At 38.1% G+C, this 25,664-nt stretch overlaps 1 protein-coding gene across 5 annotated transcripts in view; it reads right to left on the bottom strand.

Moving 5' to 3' along the window:
* Positions 1-4,446: 4,446 nt before the first annotated feature.
* The window catches only part of TERF1 (telomeric repeat binding factor 1), a 35,409-nt gene continuing 14,191 nt past the window's right edge, over positions 4,447-25,664 (bottom strand). For 2 of the 5 annotated variants that reach the window (XM_045049576.1, XM_019822782.3), the window contains 6 exons: positions 23,152-23,301; positions 22,366-22,475; positions 18,651-18,694; positions 17,033-17,124; positions 10,464-10,568; positions 4,447-5,583 (listed from right to left, as the gene is read on the bottom strand). In XM_045049576.1, coding sequence (XP_044905511.1) covers positions 5,407-5,583; positions 10,464-10,568; positions 17,033-17,124; positions 18,651-18,694; positions 22,366-22,475; positions 23,152-23,301 — 678 coding nt within the window. In that variant the 3' untranslated portion in view covers positions 4,447-5,406. Of the gene's footprint in view, positions 5,584-10,463; positions 10,569-17,014; positions 17,125-18,631; positions 18,695-22,365; positions 22,476-23,151; positions 23,302-25,664 lie in introns of those variants that run through there. The other 3 variants (XM_045049577.1, XM_045049579.1, XM_003999889.5) reach the window with 3 other exon arrangements.

Raw genomic sequence — 25,664 nt, 5'->3', positions numbered from 1 at the left:
CAAACAGAGCCCTTGACCATGTGCTAGTAATAGGAGGGTGTGGGAAGCTGGCGAGAGCAGAAACGCAGAGTTTAGGGGTCCTGATTTCCTCATCCTACATCATGGAGCCAAGGAATCCTGTCTGAAGCTGATGGCTTAAGAGGAGCCTCAGTAACTCAAAGAAGTACTCTGAACTGAACACAACTCAGGAGGAGCACCAGGAGGGGAGGAAAGTGGAGGGGGAGGGGAGTTAAATGTCTCCTGTGTCACATCAGGCAGTTACTGTTAATAGTAACAGCCCAGGGTAAGTACTCGGGAAGCACAAGCAAAATGACTCATCACAGGATTCACTTGGCTAACAACTCAGCAGAGTTGTTACTGTAGTTTTTAACCACTTAGTAGTAGTAGAAAGCCTTAGAATTAGATGCTTAAAAAAAAAAAAAGCATCTCTGAAATAATGAAAAAGTACTTGACAATGAAAAATACGCTTCAATTACAGGCGCATTTTGAGCAATCCTTGTGTGTTATGCTTGCTGCTGGTCCTGCCGAGTTCCACTGGTATTGAGAACAGTGAGCTGGGCTTTTTTTTTATGAGGGACATCAACTTCCATGGACTAAAGAGGGGAGAGAATTCTGTCTTTTTTCTTTTTTTTTGATAGAGAAAAGTGTTAATTATGGGCCATCAGCAACACAAGTTCTGTCACTCACAATGCAATTCTGCCAGTGCAAGTCAAAATAACTGAAGCTCGATTCCTCATCGGTGACCTGTAATTATTAAAACCGTTGCACCTCATCAGGGTTTTGTAAGAGTTATAATCCATGCAAAGCAAAGCACTCACAAATTTATAAAGACAAAGACAGATGTGAGCGCCTCAAGGACTTAAGTGGAAAAGGAAAACATTCTTTAAATAATTCTCTTGTAAAAAACAAAAACACTGAGAAAGTATTATTCTTTTCCTTTGAGACTTGTAGATTTTACAAAGCATCGCATTTCTTATGTCAAATTTGTCTTCTATTTTTGCTCTTTCAACACAGATTAGATTTCAATGAAGCCTTACTTTAAACGTTGAAGTATTTTGACACATGAAGGGGTATGTGGTGGGGAAGGGTAAGTAAAAACAAACAAGTTTTTGGCTCTGGGCTGCAGTTCCCTCTTCCTTTGCCCTCCTTTGTGATTCTGGAGCTGGGCTCAGCCAACATCTCTTGACCTAACAGTTAAGCTTTATCAACAGAGGGCGCTGGAATAACTCCTAGTGACAGCAGCCCACGCCCTTCCTTCCAGAGATCCTATTATCCAGCGAGCTAGCTCTGTGGTAGAGTTCCAGCTGTAGCCTCCCCACACTGCCCAGCAATGGTGGGCTGCTTTGCCAGGGCAGCACCACCTGCACCCTCTGCCAGTTTCTTCACCTCCAGCGGGCTGTGCTCCGCCATTGGGCAGAGGAAAGGGGTGCCATTTTACACTCAGAAGTTCCATTATCACCTTCCTCAGCAAGGGAGGCAGAATGCAAGCCCAACGCGACACTGAAGTGGGGTATTAATTAAACAGGGACACCCAAGAGACTGTATTCTTGGAGGAAAACTGAACCAGAAGTAAATCCAAAACTCTCCCCCTCTCCCTAAGGAACTGTGGGAGCATTACCTTGGCTTAATTCTGTCACCACAGTCCGCTGTCCTGTGGATTTGTGCCCCAAATTCTCCTTACCAGGCTGGTCTTTAGAAACCCCATTTTGTTAGCTTACTTTAAAAGTGGTTCTAAATTTGGAAACTTCCAAACCTGGAAGAAAAAAAAAAAAAAGAGAATTAAGACATTCCCAGCTTCAGAAGTAACTGCTCACCGAACAAAGTCCAATATATTTTAAAGAAAACAAAATCTAGAACTCAAAAGCAAAGGTCAGCAAACTAAAGCCTGCAAGTTAAATCTCGCTGCCGGTTGTTTTTGTAAATATAGTTTTATTGGAACACAGCCACACCTACTCAGTATTTATGTGTATGGCTAACTCCAAGAAGACTTGACACACTGTTTGGCCCACAAAGCCGAAACTATTTTATCTGGCCCTCTAGAGAGAAAACTTGCCAACTCCTGGCTTAGACCATTGATATTTAATGTAATTATTGACATGGTTGGATTCCAGTGTGCCATATTTTTGTTTGCCCCTGTGGTTTTGTTTTTGCTTCCTGCCCTCCCCCCACCCCCCATCACCTTTCATTTTCTTTTGGGTTATTTGAATAGTTTTTAATATTCCATTTTATGTTGGCTATATATTTGGGTTCTTTAACATGGTTTCCTAAGAGTTACAATATCATGCCTAACTATTCAGTTAATTTAGGAATCAATATTATTCCTAATATTAGACTTCATGTAAATTGGAAAAGCCTTGTAGCAATAAACTGAAGCAATTCTGAGACTGAATATAAAAATGTACCTCATATGACCTTACAGACCTTAGATGACAACAAACCCTGACCCACAAACTCTGCAGCAACCAGTTTAGGTTGCCAAATGAAACGTCTGTAGCAATCCACCCAGAACGGTCAGGACTTGGTCGATGACTGCCAACATCCTGATATTTTGTCCAAACTAAGGACCAATCCGAGTAAGCCAAATACGTTCCCCAAAACAATCACATAAGATGCCTGCTGCTAGTTGGCCAGGCTCCAGTTTCCTCATGCCAATGGCTTCCAAACAGAGCATGCGTGAAGCTTCGTGTTTTCACCGTAAAGCTTTCCCATTTACAAACTTCTTTCGGCCTGTGTCTCTGCAAAACACAAGTAGTCGTGGCTGACTCCCTTGCTGTAACACGCCCTGAAGAAAACAGCCTGTCCTCACTTCTGAGTGGTTTTTATCTCCACAACTCAAAGATTCAACATAGTAAAGGTGATATAATCATATATTACTGTATAAAAATGAACAAACTACAGCTACATCCATGAATCGAAAGAAAAAACACCATAAAATCTGCTTAAATGCCTCAAGTCAAAAAGAGAAACAAGACATTCTCCTGGCCTTTGCAAATTGGCTGAATTGGGGCTCATTCAACGTTCAGCCGATCACTTACCACTCTGCTTTATCTTCCACCCCCTGTATGTGTGAAGCTCAAAGATTAGAGGTAGAGGCCTAGGGTCCTGCCAGGTCTGAGACTGTGCCGTCCTGGGCACGTGGGCGGCCTTCTGGATTCTGGTTTACATGAGTCCTTCAAAGCGCCTTTCCTGCGCACCTCCCCACCCCCACGTATCTTGCTCCCCAGGTTTTTCAGTCTGTGTGCCATTCCTGACTCTAGGCAGCTGTAGGCAATGTTTTTAAAGCCCCTTGAGAGTTCAAAAGGGGTAAGACAAAGGGAAACTTCTGGATTAAACTCTCAGAGAAATGCCAGACAGGTCAAAACACAACAGTGTGGTGAGAATGAGGTGCCCCTCCGGCACCATCAAGCCACACCAAGAAAACCAGCCACTGTCCCAAGTGCGGAAAGCAGGAACACCAAAAATTTCTCATGCAAGATGTAGTAGCCTCTTTATTAAGCACTCCTCCAGTTGTCTTAATTATATTCTCGAGTTTCAAAAATTAGATTCTCATAGTATTTGCCAGTTTCATAGTTGCCTCAGTAAAGGGAAAAGTCTTCGGAGCTCCCTACTCCACCATTTCGGTGAATGTCACTACACGGCATCTTACAAAGATGAGACTTTAGAGATGGAGGCCGCCAGGGGCTGGAGGCATGACGCCAACAGGGAGAGGAGTGGCAAGGGGAGGCAGCCCTGTGGTGGTGGAACTGCTCAGGATCTTGCCTATGGTGGTGAAGATGTGAACCTACACAAGTGATAAATTATTTAGAACTAAATACACACCCACCATACGGTACAAGTAAAACCGGGGAATGTTCAGTACACTGGTGGATTGTCTTAGTATCCTGATGGTGAGACGCTGTAGTTTTATGAATATTGTGGGGAAAAAAATTGGAGGAACAAGTGTACAAGCAACCTCTCTGTATCACTTAACAACTTCATGTAAAGCTACAATTATCTCAAAAATTTTAAAGAAAAAATTCAGATTTAAGATGAAGTTTTAGAAATACATTATTCAACTTATTTTGCTTCTCCTTTTTACATATCCACAAGTCATATGATAGAAATTTATCTTGAAACTAAAATAGCTCTTTTAATAAGTAAAATAAAATTCTCAAGAAAGCACCATAGTATAGCATAAACACACTGATCTTTTTTAGTGGCACATAAAATAATTGAACATCTCACAGTTAATGGAAACTTAGAATTTGATGATTTATGGTATGTTCGGAATGAGGTTTACTTACAGGTCCATTTTGGCTCTGGTCGCTAGCTTTGGCACAAACCATCAAAATGTCTGTAATAAGCAATGGCAGTAACTAGTAAAGGACAGTCAAGAAGCATATAGTAATTATCCACATTTCCGTTTACTAGATGTATAAGAAAATAAATTCAGGAACAATGGGAAAGTAATGTATGCAACTTTAATAAGAAATGAAATACAGATTACAAAATACTCCCATTTAATTTTGTACACCAATACTTCAATATTTTCACTCATTAAATAAAGCACATGTGACTCCAAATGTCAAAGAATGCTCTTGGTTTATGACTAAATCCTCTAAAGAATAAAAGGTTGGTGAGAAAATTGTTAAGGTATTATGACATTGTTTATTTAGCATTTAACACAGACATCAAATAATCATGGTTAATACCAATTTAAGCATTTACAGAATACTACTTAGGCCCAATACTGATGTATTAAATGAAAATATCATAGAAACTGGTATTTATGGGACCATATTATAAAGCAGATTTTTTTTTAACACTGAAACAAAGTTAAATGTACCTAAATGAGACATGAAGCTATTCTTGGTAATAGTACAAATTTTGTTGTATGGATATTACTGTTTTTAAGTTTTCTCCCTTATATGAAACTACTGTAAGGAAAATTTAAGTATATTACAAGTCATGGATTGCTTTGCACATTCTATAAATAAGCATATTAATAACTAATATATTAAGGCCATAAATCAAGTCTTAGAGAAACTTTACTTTTATGTGTGTTACCAAGGTGAAGTCAGCCTACAGACGCAGAATAGGTTAACAGGAATACATTTTTTCTCTTACCAGGTTTTCATGGTTTTTTTTTTTTTTTTGGCGGGGGGACAGGATTTGGGGATAAGATTATTGAAAGCACCAGGGTTCAACAAATTTACATTTTTTCAAAGGAAAAATATTCTTTAAGAATGCAATGATGGCATAGAATTTTACTCTTATAGCATCAATCTTCAGATTAAAGTGACACTGTAATCATACTGTAAAGCTTTAGATAAGAATTTTAAGACACATCAATGACCACCGGTTTCAAACAAAATGCCGTGATCAAACTATTTAACTGCCATTTTACCAAGCTTTTTACAAACACATTCAGTCTTCACTGTCTGAGCAAATTAGTTTTAGCTTCTTCATAGTCCTCCATCTGTCTTTCAACATGACGCCTGTTCGGTTGTTGAATTTATAATGTAATAGTATTTTAGACCAGTGTCCCTCTCCGTATTTCCTCACACCAGATCTCAGATTCTTGTCTTCTTCCCAAAGCCATGCCTTATGATAAAATATAGAACAGTTATTCACAGAAATAAAATTCTTTAAAAAATTAAAGAACATACTATAAATCCAACTGTTTTTAATCAAAATAATATTAAAGTTTCTTTTTTTTTTTCTTAATGTTTATTTTTGAGAGAGAGAGAGAGAGAGAGACAGTGTGAGTAGAAGAAGGGCAGAGAGACAGAGGGAGACACAGAATCTGAAGCAGGCTCCAGGCTCTGAACACAGAGTCCGACACGGCGCTTGAACTCACGAACCACAAGATCATGACTGGAGCCAAAGTCGGATGCTTAACCAACTGAGCCACCCAGGCACCCCAGTATTAAAGTTTCTAAAGGAGGAAGAATTTGCATGTACATTTCTTAGATTTCTGTAACAGCTTATAAGCTGTGGATCCATTTCACAGACAACAGAAGGTATACAAAATTTTACATAACATTTCAGAGGCTACCTAGACTCTCCTTTAAAATATCTATCATGGGGAGCCTGGGTGGCTCAGTCGGTTAAGCGTCCAACTTCGGCCCAGGTCATGATCTCACAGCTTGTGAGTTCAAGCCCCGCATTGGGCTCTGTGCTGACAGCTCAGAGCCTGGAACTGCTTCAGATTCTGTGTTTCCCTCTCTCTCTGCCCCTCCCCTGCTCACCCTCTCTCTCACAAAAAAAAAAAATAAGTGTGGGGCACCTGGGTGGCGCAGTCGGTTAAGCGTCCGACTTCAGCCAGGTCACGATCTCGCGGTCCGTGAGTTCGAGCCCCGCGTCGGGCTCTGGGCTGATGGCTCAGAGCCTGGAGCCTGTTTCCGATTTTGTGTCTCCCTCTCTCTCTGCCCCTCCCCCGTTCATGCTCTGTCTCTCTCTGTCCCAAAAATAAATAAAACGTTGAAAAAAAAAAAATAAGTGTGAAAAATAAATCTATCACTTTTACAATCCCCAAGTTAAGAATTTCTGTTATGTAAGAAGTTGCTACAGTTTTGTTCAGTTTTTTAAGTTTATTTTTATTTACTTTGAGAAACAGAGAGCAAGCGGGGGAGGGGCAGAGAGAGAGAGGGAGACAGAATCCTAAGGAGGCTCCGTGCTGTCAGCGCAGAGCCCAGTGTAGGGCTTGAACTCACAAACCGTGAGATTATGACCTGAGCCAAAATCAAGAGTTGGATGCTCAACTGACTGAGCCACCCAGGCACTCCAGTTTTGTTTGGTTTTAAAAAGTATCGGGGTGCTTGGACGGCTCAGTCAGTTAAGCTTTGGACTTCAGCTCAGGTCATGATCTCGCGGATCATGAGTTCGAGCCCCGCGTCGGGCTCTGTGCTGACAGCTCAGAGCCTGGAGCCTGCTTGGGATTCTGTGTTTCTCTCTCTCTCTGCCCCTCCCACTCATGTGTGCACTCCTTCCCTCAAAAATAAAAAAATAAACATTAAAAAAATAAAGAAAAAAATAAAAAGTAGCCATTGGTTTATGCAAATTTCAGATATACACCACAGTTTTCTTGTTCTAAGCTGAGCTAATTACTTTTTTTTTTTTTTTAACGTTTATTTATTTTTGGGACAGAGAGAGACAGAGCATGAACGGGGGAGGGGCAGAGAGAGAGGGAGACACAAAATCGGAAGCAGGCTCCAGGCTCCGAGCCATCAGCCCTGAGCCCCACGCGGGGCTCAAACTCACGAACCGCGAGATCGTGACCTGGCTGAAGTCGGACGCTTAACCGACTGCGCCACCCAGGCGCCCCTGAGCTAATTACTTTTAATAGAATGCACAGATGGTACCTGATACAACACAAAAGCTCAGATCTCTTAAAAAATAAATTAATATTCTCTGCCTGAATCCCCTTTAGGTTTCTGGGTACAAATTTAAACAGTATTTTCCAGTGGATCACATACAGCAGAGGTTAGCAAGCTACTGCCAAACTCCAGCCTTAGGCTGTTTGCACTGACCAGAAGCTAACAACAGTTTTTACATTTCAAAATAAGGTTTTTAAAGAAGAAAAAAATATGTGACAGAAACAGTATATGGCCCAGAAAGCCTATTAAAATATTCACTACCTGGCCCTTTGCAGAGTTTGCCAACCTCTCACCTAGAAGTTAGTTATAATTTTGTCAAGTGAAGGTTAACCTCAGTTTTTAACATTAAGTATTTAATTTTTTCTTCTTGAAAAAGAGTTACTTTAATTTGATGCATTATTACTCTGTGATTGTTTATGCCTTCTTTTGTTTGATCTGAATGTTTGGAATCTTGCAAACTTAATTTCATCTGTGATTTAAAGGCAAGGGTCTTGCAAAACATCATATGGAACATGTGATCATATAGCAAATAATAACATCATCTTTAAAAGTTTAAAGAGGCCCACTCCTACTTTCTAGAAAAGGAGTTGATGCCACAATTGGCTTCACGGTGTCAGAACAAAAAGAAAACACAAGGACAGTACAATTTCATTTGAGTCTACTCTTTCGTTTCCTCTTTTTCGTTTCTTCATTTTCGATATCTGACTTCTTAGATTCCATTCATAATATCATATAATAAACAAAGAGTTTAAGATTTTGGGACATAAAAAATCTGTATTCCTTGTGCTTTTCTGTCTTTTGCTTTCTTTTTTTTTAAGTTTATTTAATTATTTTGGGGGGGGGACACGTGTGCGCATGAGCATGAGTGGGGGAGGGGCGGATGGAGAGGGAGTGAGAGAATCTGAAGCAGGCTCCACAGAGTGTGGAGCCCGATGTGGGGCTTGAACCCATGAAACTGTTGAGATAATGACCTAAACCAAAGTTGGATGCTCAAACGAGTCACTGAGGCGCCCCTGCTTTCCTTGAAATATTATACGTAGAATCAATAAAAAAAAAATGATAACAACCCTGGTCAAGCCCATAACCCGCAAAATATAAAGAGCATATAACAAATTAAAACGCACCATTTTCTCTCCTATGGTTAAAAATGTTTTATGTAACTTATATTTGAAAATCGTATTGTCATTTTTAATGTCTTTCAGGAGAAAAAAAACCTATGCTCTATAATGCCTTAAAATGATACTATTTATAGTACCAAAAAGCCCCCAGTTACAGTAATTCCCATTACATACCATCTCTGGGGAAAAAAGTCTTTGTTGTCGAAAGACATTTACTTTTACTCTTTAATAGAATAAATTTACAAAAGGAAGTCTCTTTTTAACCTGTGACGATGGGGCACCTAGGTGGCTCAGTTGAGGTAGGCATCCAACTCTTCATTTCAGCTCAGGTCATCATCTCATGGTCAGGAGATCAAAGAGATCGAGGAGATCAAGCCCCAAGTGGGGCTCTGTGCTGGGTGTGGAGCTGGCTTAAGATTCTCTCTCTCTCCTTTCCTTCTGCCCGTCCCTGCTTGTGCACATGTGCACTCTCTCTCTCTCTCTCTCTCTCTCTCTCTCTCTCTCTCTCAAAAACCCATAAAACTGTGATGAGGCAGGCAGAAATACCTTTGTCTGTTTCACAGACAAATGCAGCAAGGAGAATCTGTCCAATCAGGTACAGACTACTGCAATAAAATTTTTTAAAGAATGAAAATGTTAACACAAAATAAGATGAAATCTGTCACTCAACTGAAAAAAATTGTCCCACCAAAAAAGCCAACAGTGGAAAGCTAAAAATAAAATGAGGTACTTGTGATAGCCAAAGAATTCTTTTTTGGCAATAGTAAACAGTGACAGACAATACCATCTATGTTCTATTATTTAAATTATGTAGTTGATAACCCGTGTTTTTTTTAAAATACCAAAAAAAGAAAAAAACTTTTTTTTTTTTTTTATATATATCTATACATAACATGTACGATCTCATTTGGAATTGTTGCCAGAAGAACTACAGGGAAAGGTCAATTAAAAGTATGAGGCAGGGGTGCCTGGGTGGCTCAGGTGGTTAAGCGTCTGACTTTGGCCTAGGTCATGCATGATCTTGCCATTCCCGAGTTCAAGCCCAGCCTTGGGCTCTGTGCTGACAGCTCAGAGCCTGGAGCCTATTTCGGATTCTGTGTCCGTCTGTCTGTCTGTCTGTCTCTCTGTCCCTCCCTCCCCTGCTCATACTCTGTCTCTCTCAAAAATAAATAAACATTAAAAAAAAAATTATGAAGGCAGATGGGCACCTGGTGGCTCAGCTGGTTAAGTGTCTGACTCTTGGTTTCAGCGCAGGTTGTGACCTCGTGGTTCATGGGATCAAGCCCCGAGTGGGGCTCTGTGCTGGCAGTGGGGAGCCTGCTCGGGATTCTCCCTTCCATTCTCTCTTCCCCTCCCCAGCTTGTGCTCACTTTCTCAAAATAAATTAATTAAAAAAAAAAATGTATGAGGCTGAGACTTCTAGTTCTGGGACATAAAAAAGCTTGGAAAGATCACTCCAGTTCTCAAAAGAAAAAAACTAAACTGAAAGTCAACGACTCTTTGTAGATCCACTAGAGAATTAACGCCAATAGGCAAACTGCTAACATAAAAACTAGAAAAACAAAAAGGGCGATATAGAGAATCACAGCTTATCAGGAAAAGAAGCTCACAGCTAGAGCCAGTACTGATAGAAACACGTAACTATGATGGGTGAAGTGATGGAGACTCACTGTGGACAAGTCTGAATTAAAAAACTCCAGGTGCCCACAACTCCAACTCATCTCCAGCCAACTCCAGCCCCCGCTAGAGGAAATAAAAGCTGAGAAGCACATTGGATGGTTTTAGCCCGGGACACAACTCAGTCAACGAATTAGAAAAATCACAAAACTATAGAATACTTCCCCTCCTCCTGCATCTCACCGTGGTATCTGGGCTCCTGTAAAACAACTGCCTCAGCTGGAAAAGCTGCTTCAAATTCTTACTAGGGAGTCTCTAGGGAAAACCAAAGACAGGAAGGGAGACAAAAATAAGGAAATATAATGAATACCTGTTTTTTCCTAGATCGACGTTTTCTGGAAGTTACTGGCTGACTGTTCAAAATGTGTCTTCTCTTGCTTTCAGTGGTTTGTCTGTTTTTTTTCCTTTCCTCTACCTAAATGTAGAAATATAGTCATCAAAAACTGTGTCACATTAAAATAAAAAAGGGGATTATATTTTTAAAGGTTACCATGAAATTCCTATCTAGTATTTAGCTATTTTAAATAAAAGAACTCTGGCTGTTTAATTTTTTCCCCTTTGAATCTGGAAGCAGCACGGTACAATGCAAAGATCAGTTTCCGAAAATCATAGGGGGTATTGAATGCTGATGCTGATTCTTTTATATGTCTTTAAACAAGTTATTTTACCTCCCAGAACCATTTCTCATCATCTGCTAAAAAAAAAAAAAAAAAAAAATGAGTAATATTTATCTTACAGGATTGTTGAAATTCACTTAGGATAATGCTTAAGGAATATCTGACCTACTGTAAGAATTGTAACCCTTCCCCATTCCTTCTTTTTTACATATAGTCAGTTTAGTAAGACAAAGATAAATGTACATGTTACTGAAAAGAAACAGAACTTAACTACTGAAAGAAAACTGTTTATATAAAAACACTGAAAATCTCTACAAATAAAGAGTTTAGCAGGATGGTTGGATATAAGATCATTAAACAAAGCTCAATAGTATTTCTGTTTATTAGCAACAGTTAAAATACTTAATTAAAACAAGCAAAAGATAATATATGCAATAGTAACAAAAAATACAATATTCTTATAAATAAATCTAGCAAAAGTAGTCAAGATCTGTATGTATATAGTAAATTATAAAGCTTTACTATGTATGTGTATATATATACACTACACATTATAAGAAAATATATGAGACAATCTAAATAAGAGAAATATGCTGCATAGGAAGACTTCATATAATTAATACGTCTATAACTAAAGTCTATAATTAACACTAATATATAATAACTGTCCATTTTTTCCAAAAGTATCTATTGTTTACAATGGAATTTCATCTTTTAAAATATTTTTTATTAAAACATTTTTTTCTAATGTTTATTTTTGAAGGAGAGAGCGAGCGAGCGAGTGAGCGGGAGAGGGGCAGAGAGAGAGAGAGGGAGACACAGAACCCGAAGCAGGCTCCAGGCTCTGAGCTGTCAGCACAGAGCCTGACATGGGGCTTGAACTGTGAGATCATGACCTGAGCCGGAGTTTGATGTTTAACTGACTGAGCCACCCAGGTGCCCCTAAAATATTTTTTTCTCGTTTACTTATTTATTTTGAGAGAGAGAGCATGCGAGCCTGTGTGAACAAGGGAGTGGCAGGGAGAGAGAATCCTCACTGTCAACACAGGGCCTGATGCATGGCTCCACCTCACAAACCATGAGATCATGCCCTGAGCTGAAATCAATAGTCAGATGCTTAACCACCCAGGTGCCCCTACAATGCAACTTCAAATAAAAATTTTAACAGGGTGTTTTGTAGAACTTAACAAGATTATTCTAAAATTATATGTGTTATGAGAAGTAGTCCGCCAATGGTCCTGAGCATCCCTTCAGTTTTTGGTGAATGTACAAGGCTTCTTTGTTTCCTGATACGAAGCAGTTTTGTAGTCAAATAGGCACCTAAGTAGGTCAAAGGAACCACAGCCTGAGCACCACATAACTACTCTTTCCTGCAGGGGTGTTTGGGCTGGGAGGGGGGTGGGGGGGGAAACTAGCTTGTTTGCTATCATGTTTTGCTGCTTATTCAAAAAGTGCTAGGCCCTTGGCGTCAAGTTCCTCAGTTACCATACAACCCATTGCCTGCACAGTGTCTATCTGGGGCCATTACACTGTCTATGGAACTTGGGATAAAGGAATCAGCACAACTATGTGGACGCCATGCTATTTGCTGTGCTATAACAAACTGTTTTGCTCTGACTTGTTAGGTCTTATTGTCTACTTGTGGCACCTGCAGAATCCTCTATACAGTTGGGTTTTTTCCTGACAACACAGAAGACCAAAACACCGAGAACAGTCAAAATATTTCTGTAAGATGAAGGGAACTGCTCTATCACATAAGGAGTTATTATAAAACTACAGTAATTGATACAATATGGTATTGTTGCAGGAACAGACCGTATATTCTAGTCAGGCTCCAACCAGGAAAATGGAAAACACACTAGTTATGAACAGAGATTTTCCTATTGCAAATTGTTTAAACAGGTGCTAGAGGACTATAAAAACAAAAAGGAAATTAATAAATTAGCAGAGATCAATAACTAAATTAATCATTACAGTTGGAGGTCTCAGTATTCTCTTTCAGAAACTGGTGGAACAAGTAGGCAAAAATAAGCATACCCAAATCGGAACAGCACTATGAACCAACTTGACCTAACTGACATTTTACAACACTCCATTCAACAACAGAATTCACATTCTTCTCAAGTGTACATCAACATTCACCAAGACAGACCATATTACGCACCATAAAACAAATAACTTAAAAAAAGAAAGAAATCCTACAAAGTATTTTCTCAGTCCCGAACAGAATTAAATTGGGAAGCAATAAGAGAAAGATTATCTGGAATACCTTTCAATATTTGGAAATTAAACAAAGAACTTGTAAATAGGCCGTAAGTCAAAGAAAAAGTCTTAAGGGAAATGAAAAAATATTTTGAACTAAATGAAAAAACAACATCTCAAAATCTGTGGTATAAAACTAAAGCAGTAATTAAAGGGGAATTTATAGTATTAAGTGCAAATATTAAAAAAGGTCTGTGAATCTAGAAATAAAAGGCAACTCATATACAAAGTGCGGAGAAAGTCAGGTTGGCATCAGACTTGTCCACAGCAGCCCTCACAAAGTAAAAAAATAATGAATTGATATCCATAAAGTTATAAAAAAAACTATTTCCAAAGAATATTACATTTAGCCAAATTTCCCTTTAAGCAAAAAACACTACACATTCAAGATATAGCATAGATCCCTATGTCAATGGCATTGCACTAACAATGTATGGGGACAGATGGTAACTACCCCTAGGGTGAGCATAGCATAATGTATGGAGTTGTTATAATAACCATGCTCTATACATGAAACTAATGTAACATTCTGTGTCAACTATATTTCAATTTAAAAAAAAAAAAAGAGGTCCTCCTAGAGGGGAGGCCAACAGAGCAAAGTAGAGCTGAGAGACACAGAGGAAGCAGGTCTGATGAAAATGCTTGAGGAGCAGGATCCAGCCACACCTGAAGGCAATGTATATCTGAACTTAGAAGTATCATGAGCAAGTAAATTCCCTTTCTCATCCCAAAAAGACAAAAGAAGAATAGACATTCTCAGTGATGTAAATCTTTAGAAATTACAACACCTATAATCCCATCTTTAAAAAACCATAGACAAGGGGTGCCTGGGTGGCTCAGCCGGTTGAGCATCTGACTTCAGCTCAGGTCATGATCTCACAGTTTGTGGGTCCAAGCCCTGCATAGGGCTCTGTGCTAACAACTCAGAGCCTGGAGCCTGCTTCGGATTCTGTGTCTCCCTCTCTCTTTGTTCTTCCCCCACTCACGCTCTGTCTCTCTCTCTCCCTCAAAAATAAACAAAGATTAAAAAACCATAGCCAAACAAGAGTTAAGGAATGGGGACATCATGGTCAAAGGGTCAGTAGTAAGCAATAAAATCAATTTAAATACAGATTAAACTACTTTGGGAATTCTGGCTAGAAAAGAATGCTACAAACCTTGAACATATGAAATGAAACTAAGAAAAACTGGGTAACTGGGGGAGATCTTTTTTTTTTTTTTTTGCTAATCTCACCCTTTTTAAATAAAAATCAATCAACAGTCTAAAGTTTAAATCTATGATTACAGAGGCAACCTGACCCAACCTCTCGAAGCAGTTCATATTCTTTATCCTTCATTTTGGAGGAATCATATAGATTACTGATATACTTCTTATGAAACATGAAGTATTTACATAAAGTCAGTGAATTTTTCAGTTTCATTCTTTAGAAGCTAAATGTAAATAAATTAAAAAAATTTTTTTTAATGTTTGTTTATTTTTCCAGAGAGAGACTGACAGAGTGTGAGCAGGGAAGGGGCAGAGAGAGAGGAAGACACAGAACCCGAAGCAGGCTCCAGGCTCTGAGCTGTCAGCACAGAGCCTGACGTGGGGCTCAAACCCATGAACTGTGAGATCACGACCTGAAAGGAAGTCGGACGTTCAACCAACTGAGCCACCCAGGTGCCCCTGAAACTAAATGTAAATATATTTTAAAGTAACATGTAACTTGATCACATTTTTCTAAATTTTTATTTGGCTATCTATTCTTCCACTGAAGTAGTCTAGTCCAGCAATTAAAGGTATGGGCTATTCAGTCAGAATGTCTAATTTCACCTGTCTGGCTCAGTTGGTAAGAAGATGAAACTCTTGATCTTGGCAACATGAGTTCAAGCCCCACATTGGGCATAGAGTTTACTTAAAAAAAAGAACGTCTAATTTCAAATTCTATTTCTGTTCACTGTTTCTGTGACCACGTGCAATTTACTTAATCTCTTTTTGTATCAGCTTCCCCACCTGTAAAATGGGGATGATAAAAAAAAAAAAAAGCACTTGTAAGATTGCTGAGAATTAAATGAGTTTACATACAGAAAGCTTTTAACTCAAATACTAATCATCACCTCACTGAATGCTGGTAAGTTTTTTCTGCACAGGAAGAATTTAGGGGATTTTTTTTCTTTCAAGTTTTCTGAATCACTTGATTTTTTACAAGTACATGGCAGTTTTACAAATCTGAAAAAAAATTTTTTTTTAAAAAGGTATTTTAAAAATTTTTGAAAAAAACTGTTTAGCACAAACAAAACTGATATCCTCCAACCATGAAGAGAGGATACTGCATGCCTTTTAACCAAACTGGAAGGTTAAAAAAAAAAAATGTGTATGTATGTATTACTAACGTAACAAAAAGTCAAGAAATGTACAAAAACTCACAAGATCTTCCAGGCTCAACATCCACAGTCACTGTCAAACCACTCTGCAATGAGGTTATTTATTTATAGTTCTCAGAGTTTAGCCACTGATCAACTATTTAGAATGTAAAAAAGTATATGTTTCTATTTCTTTGAGTTTTGTGTTATGAAATTAAAAGTCCAGAATCCCAAATTATTTTAGTTTATAATTGATTCCTATTTTGCAGCAATAGATGCAGAACAATTTTGGAACAACATGAAGCAAGTATTTCTTTGAGTTTAACTTTGCCATCTTTAAAATGAGGATGATAATAGTATCTATGAATGTAAACATTTCAGAGCTGCAATTTACAAATATCAATGAATACCAGCCTTGTCATCAGCCATCAGCTATGAATAAATTTATCCATTTAGTACCTACTGCAGCCCCACTCTGTCCCTGGCATCAAGCTGGCACATCTACTAGTGTTATATGGATCAGTAAACAATACTGTGCAGCAACAGTTTAAATATCCTTGCATTCATTCATACAGTACCCAGAACATAGTGTAGGTTCAATAAACATTTGCTGAATGAATATATACCAAGAAGAAACTTACAATCAAATTGTAATTTAAATAATTATGGACTGCTTTCAAGATTTTTTGATTCTTGTTGCTTGCTTTTTAAATCCAGCGATGCCTTTTTTGAGAATAAATTCTAAATGCAATGAAGAGGGTACCTAGATTCTACAGTCAATCCTCATTATTCCTGGGTTCTGTAATTGTGAATTCACCTCCCTACTAATTACCTGTAACTCAAAAATCAATATGTAGAGTGCTTTTGTGGTCACTGCAGAACAACAAAAAATTTAACTCCCCTGAAGTGTACGTTCCTAGTTGAGGTTAAGCAAGGTGAAGCTCTGTCTTTCATGTTTTAGCTCTGTTATAAATAATTGTCTTTTTTACACTCTATTTAATGCTACATTTTGTGTTTTTGGGTAATTTTGCTCTTTAAAAATGGCTCCCAAAAGCATTGTGGAAGTGCTGTCTAGAGTTCCTAAGTGCAAGAAGACTGTAATGTTCCCAAAAGAAAAAATATGTGTGTTAGGTAAGCTTCATCCAGGCATGAATTACGGTGCTACTGGCCGTGAGTTCAAGGTTAATGCATTAACATTATATATTAAAGTGTCTTTAAACAGAAACATATCAACACACTGAACAAGGTTATATATTTACCAGGTAACAAAACTGTGGTGACAAGAAGCTCAAAAGAATCTGGTCTTGTAATTCCCCTGTAATGGTTCAGTATTCACTAATCATGGTGACTTCATAGAACATAACTACCATGATCACAACTATATGTTTCAGGTAAGTAACTACCTCAAGTTCCTGAATAAAGTTAAGGTAGAAAAGCAGTGAACCAGCATAGCAAAATTAAACTAGGCAATCAGAACGGTTAACTTTCTAAATTAATCACTAACTTTTAAAATTAACTCTATGAGGTTATGACATCTAATCCTCTGTTTCAGTTTTCTGAAATGTGTCTGTGTGCTGTGGTGGGAAGGTCAAAGGCTGGATCACTTTCAAGGACACCTCAATTCTCCACTTCTAAAAACTGTAGTAAGAGTACTCACTTTGAAGAGTTTCCACTCTTTCCTCTTTCTTATTAAACTCTTGCTGTCGGCTTCTGTGTTTCCATTTAGATAGAAAGAGATTCTTGTGAGACCTAAATTAAACATAAAAGCATAGAAAAGCTATAAAAAGGGTAGATGATTGGTCTTAACCTCTGTTCTAGGACCTTCTACTTCGGCCTTTTTCCTTTGGTGCTCTCCTTGCTGAGTGCCCCATCTTAACCTTGGCCTCTTAAGATTTTTGTTGTCTTTACTTCCCTCTCTTCCCATCACTTATTTCTTCCATCTCATCTACTTAGAACTCTAGATTCTTTTGGCCTTCTAATTAGATGAAGAAAAAAAAAACACCTCAGACTATCAGCTATGAACTTTCATTCTTTCCCATGCCTTTTAAGTTTATTTCCCAAAAGAGAAATTCCAAAATTCCTTTACACATAATGGCAGGTATCACTTTATAGCTTCCAAAGAGAGCTTTTCTGACAGGAAGGCTGGAAATACAGAATGTGGCAAAATTTTTTGACAACCCTGCAAAGTTGTTATTATTTCAGTTTTATAAAGGAGCTAGTTTAGATGAAAAAAGTAGCTCATCTAAGCCTAGGAAATGATTTTATCACCACCTAAAATCTCTATTTTTACCCCGCAACCTGCTAATCCTTTCTCTCCCTTCCAGAACTTTCTATTGTGCTCTCTGGAATGCTGTTTTCAATCTCTTCACCAGTTCCCCCACCTCTCCCCATTGTCTAAAAACTAGCTCCTTCTTAGGGAGGGTTCTGGTACCCCAAGGCCCTCCAGACTGGGCTGGCTCCTGAAGGGCTAGGAGGCAGCCTTTTGGTGCCCAGCCTCCTGGCTGCAACAACGCTGGGGAGCAGGCCTGCTTAAGTAGAGCAGGCTTAATCTTCTTCCTTCTATGACCCCAGGGTCCCAGAGATGGGTCTCTATACTTTTCATTTCCTAATGAATGCCTGCTTCCATAGAAACCTTAGCCCTTGCAGTTCATGCCACTGACGTGTACCACCTGCTACCATTCTTCAGGATCATTCACTATCCTTGTAAGCACTTCCTATCATTAACAGATCTTTCTCTACCCCCAAGTGATGCCTTTATCATGTTATTTCAGTGTTCACATCCCAAATGCTCCATCTCTGAAATCATTCATGTAGACTTTCTGCTCTCTGAATATGTTAGATTGTCTGTTACGAAATTTCTAGTAAATTAAACACACTTTTTCAAGTAATTTCATAAAATCAGAATTTGGGATATTCATCAGAAATGTAATCAACCCCCTAGCAACAGATCCTTGTTTCTGGGCCAGAATAAGAGTTTGTTAAACATCTGCTTTAAGTTCAAGCACTCCCTATATGTGTCTACCAAAAATGGCCTTGTGGAAACTATGTGTGACAACCCAGGATCCCAGAGGCAGGTCTCTATAGTTTTGAATTTCAAGACATGTCAGGGTCTTGAATATCTGTTGAGGTAAGCAGGCACCTGCAATATTCTCTAAATCACACCATTTATATGACAGTTATAACATATTTAGGTCTGCATGAAGTGCCTCAATCAAAGATTTTAAAGACAGAGAAGAAAAATGTCAATTTACTTCACCTCAATAAAGATACTGTACCCTCTGAGGATTCAGTTCCAGCAGACTTTTTGTCAGTAGTAACACTTTAAAAGAAAATTTGTAAGAATATAAACAAAAGAAACTTTTCACAAGGATAATACTATATAATCAAGTCATACTTCAATTTATACAAAATATCTTTGAAAAGAAACCCTGGTAACATTAGGACATACAGAGATAGTCTATTACAACATGGATAATTTCTGCCCAGATATGAGGCTAGATAGATATTAAATCAAGCTTTCATAAACATACGTCAAGCAAAGTTAATGTACTCCAGCATTCATGTCACTTTCAAAGACTCTCCCATGGATCCTTATCTCCATGAATGCAAGTATAATTTCTCGCCCTCCCCACGAGTCTCCAACTGAACTTTTTAACAAATTCATCTGTTTTGCTGAAGTTAAACTTAAGCTTCCACAAAAAAAGCATGACCATTTACATACCTCTGTGTCTTCACTGGAACTGTTCTTTTCTCCTAAAATGACACTTCCTCCTCAACCAACTGTAAAAATCCTAACTATCCTTCAAGGGCCTGCTCAATGCTCACCCCTCATTGAAGCTACCCATCTCAACTTCTTTAGCATTTAAGTCTATCTATAAATTTTAACAACAAACTAGGTACTGTTCGTGTTTCATGTCTGTACTTCTCAATGCCTTGAAATAGTTTATAAGCTTTATCAAAGCAAAGTTGGCATCTACCATTGATAACATGAAGGCTTCATCTTTTGTCTGATTTCACAATCACACTTTTGATTCTATCCTTGTTCACTTATATTCTGCTAACTTTTGTCCTCATATTGATAAATCTGATGTTTTACTTGTCCTGATCCTATTTGCTTCTAGAATGTTTTTGATAATTGCTTGGTTCTTGATCTTTATTTTGTCTCTAGTTTTAGTTTTGCTCCCCATGTTTAGTGCATTGCAAGTTCTAATGTATGCCTCGTAATGAACTAAATACCAAGGATACAAGGCTAACTAAGAACCTTTAAAGGATCCTCAATCTGGTGAGAAATACAGAAAAGTAAATAGGTATGTTACTATCCAAGATAAGTCCTTTTACAGAGATATGACTCAATGCTGTGGGAGCACAGAAGGGACAACTGATCCAGAGATCAGGTGATGTTTTGAGCTAGAACTTGAATGGCAAGTAAGGGCATGCCTTGGAGAGAACAGAAAGAAGGGAATTCAAAATTAAAGCAAGTTGGGGCGCCTGGGTGGCGCAGTCGGTTAAGCGTCCGACTTCAGCCAGGTCACGATCTCGCGGTCTGTGAGTTCGAGCCCCGCGTCGGGCTCTGGGCTGACGGCTCAGAGCCTGGAGCCTGCTTCTGATTCTGTGTCTCCCTCTCTCTCTGCCCCTCCCCCATTCATGCTCTGTCTCTCTCTGTCCCAAAAAAATAAATAAAAAACGTTGAAAAAAAAATTAAAAAAAAAAAAATTAAAGCAAGAGACCAGGCATGAAAAAAGCTTGTCATATTTGAGGGTCAGGACTAAGTTCTGTGTTGCTAGAAAGTACCATGTATGTGGGCAGGGAGAGGTTAATGCTTAAGGGTAAGGTTGTATGTGAAGAAAACAGAAAGTGGAGGGATGTAAGGCTTTGCAAGCCCTGGCAATAAATTCTAACTAGAAAACAGAAAGCCAAAAGAGATTATTAAGCTGGAAAGTGATTTAAACAGATTTATTTTTATGGGATGCCAACTCTAGAAATCATGTCAAGGATGGATTTGTATGGTACAAAGCTAAGTAATAACCTAGGACACAAGTGATAAACAATATATTAAAGAAGCATGGAGATGGGATTCATAACACTTGGGGAGTTAACTGGATGTATGAGGAGAGTCAGGGTACAGAGACAGATGAGAATATCAAGAGTTCTGTTTACACACAATGATTAAACTGTGTCTTGTGTAAGAGGACATTTGAAATAAGTGGATAGTACTATATGAGAGGAAATGTATTCATCACCTGCATAAATCACGGCAAGTTTTAATTTTATTTTAAAGCAGCACTAGCCTGAGCAAGAAGGCTAGGCCACCGGAATGTATTGGGTCTCAGTATTATCACTAAACTGTGATATACTAAACAAAATAAAATAAATGAGCCAATAAAAATGAAAAACCTAGGGGGCACCTGGGTGGCTCAGTCGGTTGAGCGCCCGACTTCGGCTCAGGTCACGATCTCATGGTTTGTGGGTTTGAGCTCCACATCATGCTCTGGGCTGACAGCTCAGAGCCTGGAGTTTGCCTCAGATTCTGTGTCTCCCTCTCTCTGCCCCTCCCTTGCTTGTGCTCACTCTCTTGGGCTCTCTAAAACAAACATTAAAAAATTAAAAAAAAAAAAAAGATCTACTTCTTAAAATGGATCTCAGAAAATCGAAGACTTTAATAGAGTTTTTAGGGAGATGAACCAGTAAGGGAGCAGATCACATTAATAGGTAGGGACAAGCAGGAACTATAAGACAATTAAGCTTAGTCCTGAGGTCTATCCAACTTGAACCCCAATCCCCATCTCTAAATAAGTAGTTAAGATGAGGAACCTGCAGCATTCGAGTGATGGCCAGCACCCCCCCCCACTACCCCCCCGCCAAAACAAGAGACACTACATCGTTGCAAAATACATCCATCTGGAGACCACATGACTATCTGGCCATGGGTTAAGGGTGGAAGAATAGAGGGAATGGACCATAAGTTCAACAGAAAAGAACTTTATCATGGTAGAGTGTATCTTCTTCAATAAGGTTAGTTCCTAAAGCCAAGACAAAAGGTAAAAATTACCCTTGAAAATCTCTAAAACATAATTTTGGAGACTGAACTTGTCTCTCAATACAGTAGTCCCCCTCATCTGTAGTTTCGCTTTGCACAGTTTCAGTTACCCCCGATCAATTGCATCTGGGAGCAGATGATCGTCCTCCTGAGGATCTTATCAGCCGAATACTACATCACAGTGTCTGCGTCATTCCCCTTACTTCACCTCATCACCTACGCATTTCATCAGCTCACATCGTCACTAGAAGGGGAAGTACAGTACATGAAGATGTTCTGAGACCACATTCACATAACTTCTGTTCCAGTAGATTATTGTGGTTCATGTCTCACTGTATTTAATTTATAAACTAAGCTTTATCATAGGTATGTATGAATAGATAAAAACATAGCATATTTAGGGTTTGGTACTTTCTGTAGTTTCAGGCCTCCACTAGGGGGTCTTAGAACACATTCCCATGGGTAAGAGGGATTACTATGTGTAGGACTAACATAGCCTATTTCCCTCCCGCGTTGGAGCAAATCCCAATTTCTTCAGTTGAGCACCAGATGAAGTGGTTAGCTTAAGGTTAAAGATGTAGGAACAGTATCTTAAAATACTAGAATAATCCTCAGGATAGTGAGTCACATGATGAAGGCATGTGGGATCTGAGAACTAAGGGGTACAGATGATTCAAGTTTCCAACTTCAACACTGTTCCAGAGCACACGTTGCCTGAGAATGGTAAATGGTATTACTCATACCATTTAAACTCTACTATTTCCGCTGAACACATATAACAACGTACATAAAACATGAAGTAACTGTACAGTACTTCAAATATCCAAATGTTAACAATCAGTAAAACATACCCTCTAAAATAATAATTTTTGTTAAAAATGGCTCACTAGCAACACTTTCACATAAAGATATTGTATCCATGAGACAAAAAATATATTAATGAATTTACAAACCTTTTTCCTACATCCAAATTAGCTCCAGTTTCCATTTCAATACTGTTACCGTCAGGTTTCTCTTGAGAAGTTGTTCTTGCTCTTTTACTTTCCACTACTTTTGCTGCTGCCTTAAAAAATGGGGTTGTGAAAGAGGAAGGAATTCATGAAGCCATTGTGAACAAAGAGCATTAAAATTAAGCCTTCTAATTCCTTGAGTCATAACCAAAGTATCTGTTGACAGGTCAATAAAGGGACTGCGCTGTATTTTTCTCCAGGAAGTATGATATCAATAGCAGCTGCATTACTTACCTGCTTGGTTTTTAAGCCTTATGGAGAAGGTCTTTCCTTGTACATGTATTTCATATATAAAATGCTTGCTAGGCAATATTAAGATAAAGGGTTACTTAAAAAAATAAATAAATAAAAGTTCCAGATATTTTAAGACAAAACCCCCTTACTCATTGCTCCACTGAGGATAAAATGTTACAAAAAAATTTTTTTAAAGGCCTTTCTTCAGTCCAATTTTACTTTTTACAAAAAAATGCAAAAATTTTCTTTAACCTATTTTTCCCAACTTTTTATTTTGAAAAATTTGCCCAACTCTTATTTTAAAAAATTTAAAAAATACTGCGAAGATCACTGATAAACTCTTGAGATTCACTAATTGTAACGTTTTGCCATTCTTCTACAAAATCACTAAATAAAATTCCAATTAGTTTTTAAGGATTTGTATTCCAAGTATTCTCCTTTATTATAACAATTTATTCTTAGCTTATTGTTCGAGTCTCTTTGAAATACGCATACCTTCATAAGAAAGGCTGATGATTTTTCACTTATTACACAATTCACATAACTCTTAATTTTCTCCATCATGTGGTTGTAGCTGAAGTGCTGAAAAATGGAGTGGAATGTATCTCTCTGAGAGATTACCATAAGCAATTTCCTTTTTAAAGGCTAAAGAAAACAGGAAAAACATATTAATACATAAATCACAAATAAGATATTACAAATTTTGTCACATATTATTTAATTTAAAAAAGTCACATTATAAACTCAGGGATACAGGAGATTTTAAAAAATTCTGTTTCAAATTGCCCACCAATATATTTTTTCTTACTTAAAAAAAAAAAAAAACTACATTGTATTTCACACACATAACAAAAAGATTAAAAAATAAATTATGAACCTGAATGTCCACTGCCAAGTTTATGGAAATAAAACATCATCTGTACAACTAAAGCTCTTGTTTATTACCAAAATGATTGCACCTCTAGCTTCTCCTCTGCTCAAGGTAACCATTATCCTGAATATAGAATTTATCATATTCATGCATTCCTTTAAACTTGCACTATGTATGTATGCACCCATAAATATATGGTACTGTTTAGCATAGTGTATTTTCTGAAACTTGCTATATTTTGCTCAGCTCTGTGACACTTATTCATGTTGATAATATTTTTATAGAATTAGCTACTTTTACTGCTGCACAATATTCTACTGATCAAAAATACCATTTATTCATTCATTCTTCCAGGCTTTTGAAAGCAGTTAGAGGCTATTTTCTATTACTGCAGCACTGGTAAACATTTCTCTACATGTCTTCTTGCGCACATTACAAGTTTTTCTTAGACATCAGTTCTTTGAAGGCTGGTTGCACAATTAAAGCTAGAGAGCTTTCAAAAAATTCTACTTCTCAGGCTCTATTCCAGACCAATTGTCTTAGTGGGGCCTGTTTTTTGTTTGTTTGTTTTTAAATAAAACTTCATGGCTTTTAAAACGTGCAGTAAAAATAAAAAGTTACTCCAGGGTATTTATCTAGAAGTAGAATTGCTGGAATGCATACTTACAGATTTTACTAAAATGCTCTCCTAAGTTTAAGTACTAATTTACATACACCACTGAGAGAAAGGTATGGCAGCCTTACCATTTCTCCACTCTTTGGGCCAGCTGTTGGTATTCTAAGATATTTTAATTGTTGCCAGTCTGAGGTATAGGAAATACTATTTCAATATATTACTTGGGATTGCCTTGATTACTCATGATAGTGAGATTAAGTGCTTCCTCTTATGCTTCCTGGTTGTAAGGAAGGTTTCCCCTTTTGTGAGGTAGAGTGGAGTTTTCAGTAGCCTCACAGGGCTAAGGAAAAAAAAAGTGGGGGCAGGAAACTCAACAAACATATCAGGCTTTCAGCTGAGATCTCTGGAGGGTTACACCCTAGGAACAGGGCCAAATTAGAGAAAAACTAAGTCTAAATAAAACTACAACCTACTCTTGACCTAGCTCAGTCCCTCAAGTGGATTAAGGTGACCACTCTTCAACTCTATACCAGCATAGGAAAAGGTGCTCAACTTCACTATTCATGAGAGACAGAGAAACTAAAACCCAACGTGATAGTACTACATATTTGCCAGCATACTAAAAGGAAAACAACAGAGAAGGTCTGTGAAGCAACTGGAACTCTTGCACACTACTGAAGGAACTGATATAACCACTTAGGAAAACTATTTGGCAGTTATCTACTAAAATTGAGTATGTGCATACCTTATAACCCACCAAATCATTCTTAAGTATATACCCAACAGAAACACATACATTTATTCTACAAAAGATGTGTAAAAGGAATGTAACAGCCAAAAACTGGAAATAACTCAAATGTTTCTCAACAGTAGAATGGGTAAGTTGCGTATTCCAACAATGGAACAATGGAAATAAATGAAATATTGTTAGAAGCAACACCATGGATCAATCTTATATAAACTTGCTATATGACTGTAATATATAAAGTTTGGAAACATGTAAAACTAATCTTGAATGTTACAAGTCAGGGTAGTGGTTATCCTTGAGAAGGTAAGATAGTGACTGGAGGGTGCTGGTGATGTTCTTTTCCTTTATATAGGGGCTCATCACACAAGCATGTTTCTTTTGTGAAAAGACATCTATTTATACATTGATGGTATATGTATGCTACTAAAGGTATACTACCGTTCAATAAAAAGTTCACTAAAAAAATACGTAAAAAAACAGGGTGCCTGGGTGGCTCAGTCAGTTAAGTGTCTGACTTCGGCTCAGGTCATGATCTCGCGGTTCATGAGTTCGAGCCCCGCATTGGGCTCTGTGCTGACAGCCTGGAGCCTGCTTCGGATTCTGTATCTCCAGCTCTCTCTGCCCCTCCCCCACTCGCAAGCTCACTCTCTTTCTCTCTCTAAAATAAACATTAAAAATTTTTTCAAAAAAAATATAATTATCCTTTATTTCTTTAAATAAACTTAATTTATTCCAACACTGTAATACTGAAAGACAAGTTCTACTGACCTTAA

The sequence above is a fragment of the Felis catus genome, chromosome F2 (genome assembly GCF_018350175.1).
Source record: "Felis catus isolate Fca126 chromosome F2, F.catus_Fca126_mat1.0, whole genome shotgun sequence".
NCBI classification, from domain to species: Eukaryota; Metazoa; Chordata; class Mammalia; order Carnivora; family Felidae; genus Felis; species Felis catus.
Note: the sequence above shows the minus strand (reverse complement) of the source record. Positions and strands in the feature narration are given on the sequence as shown.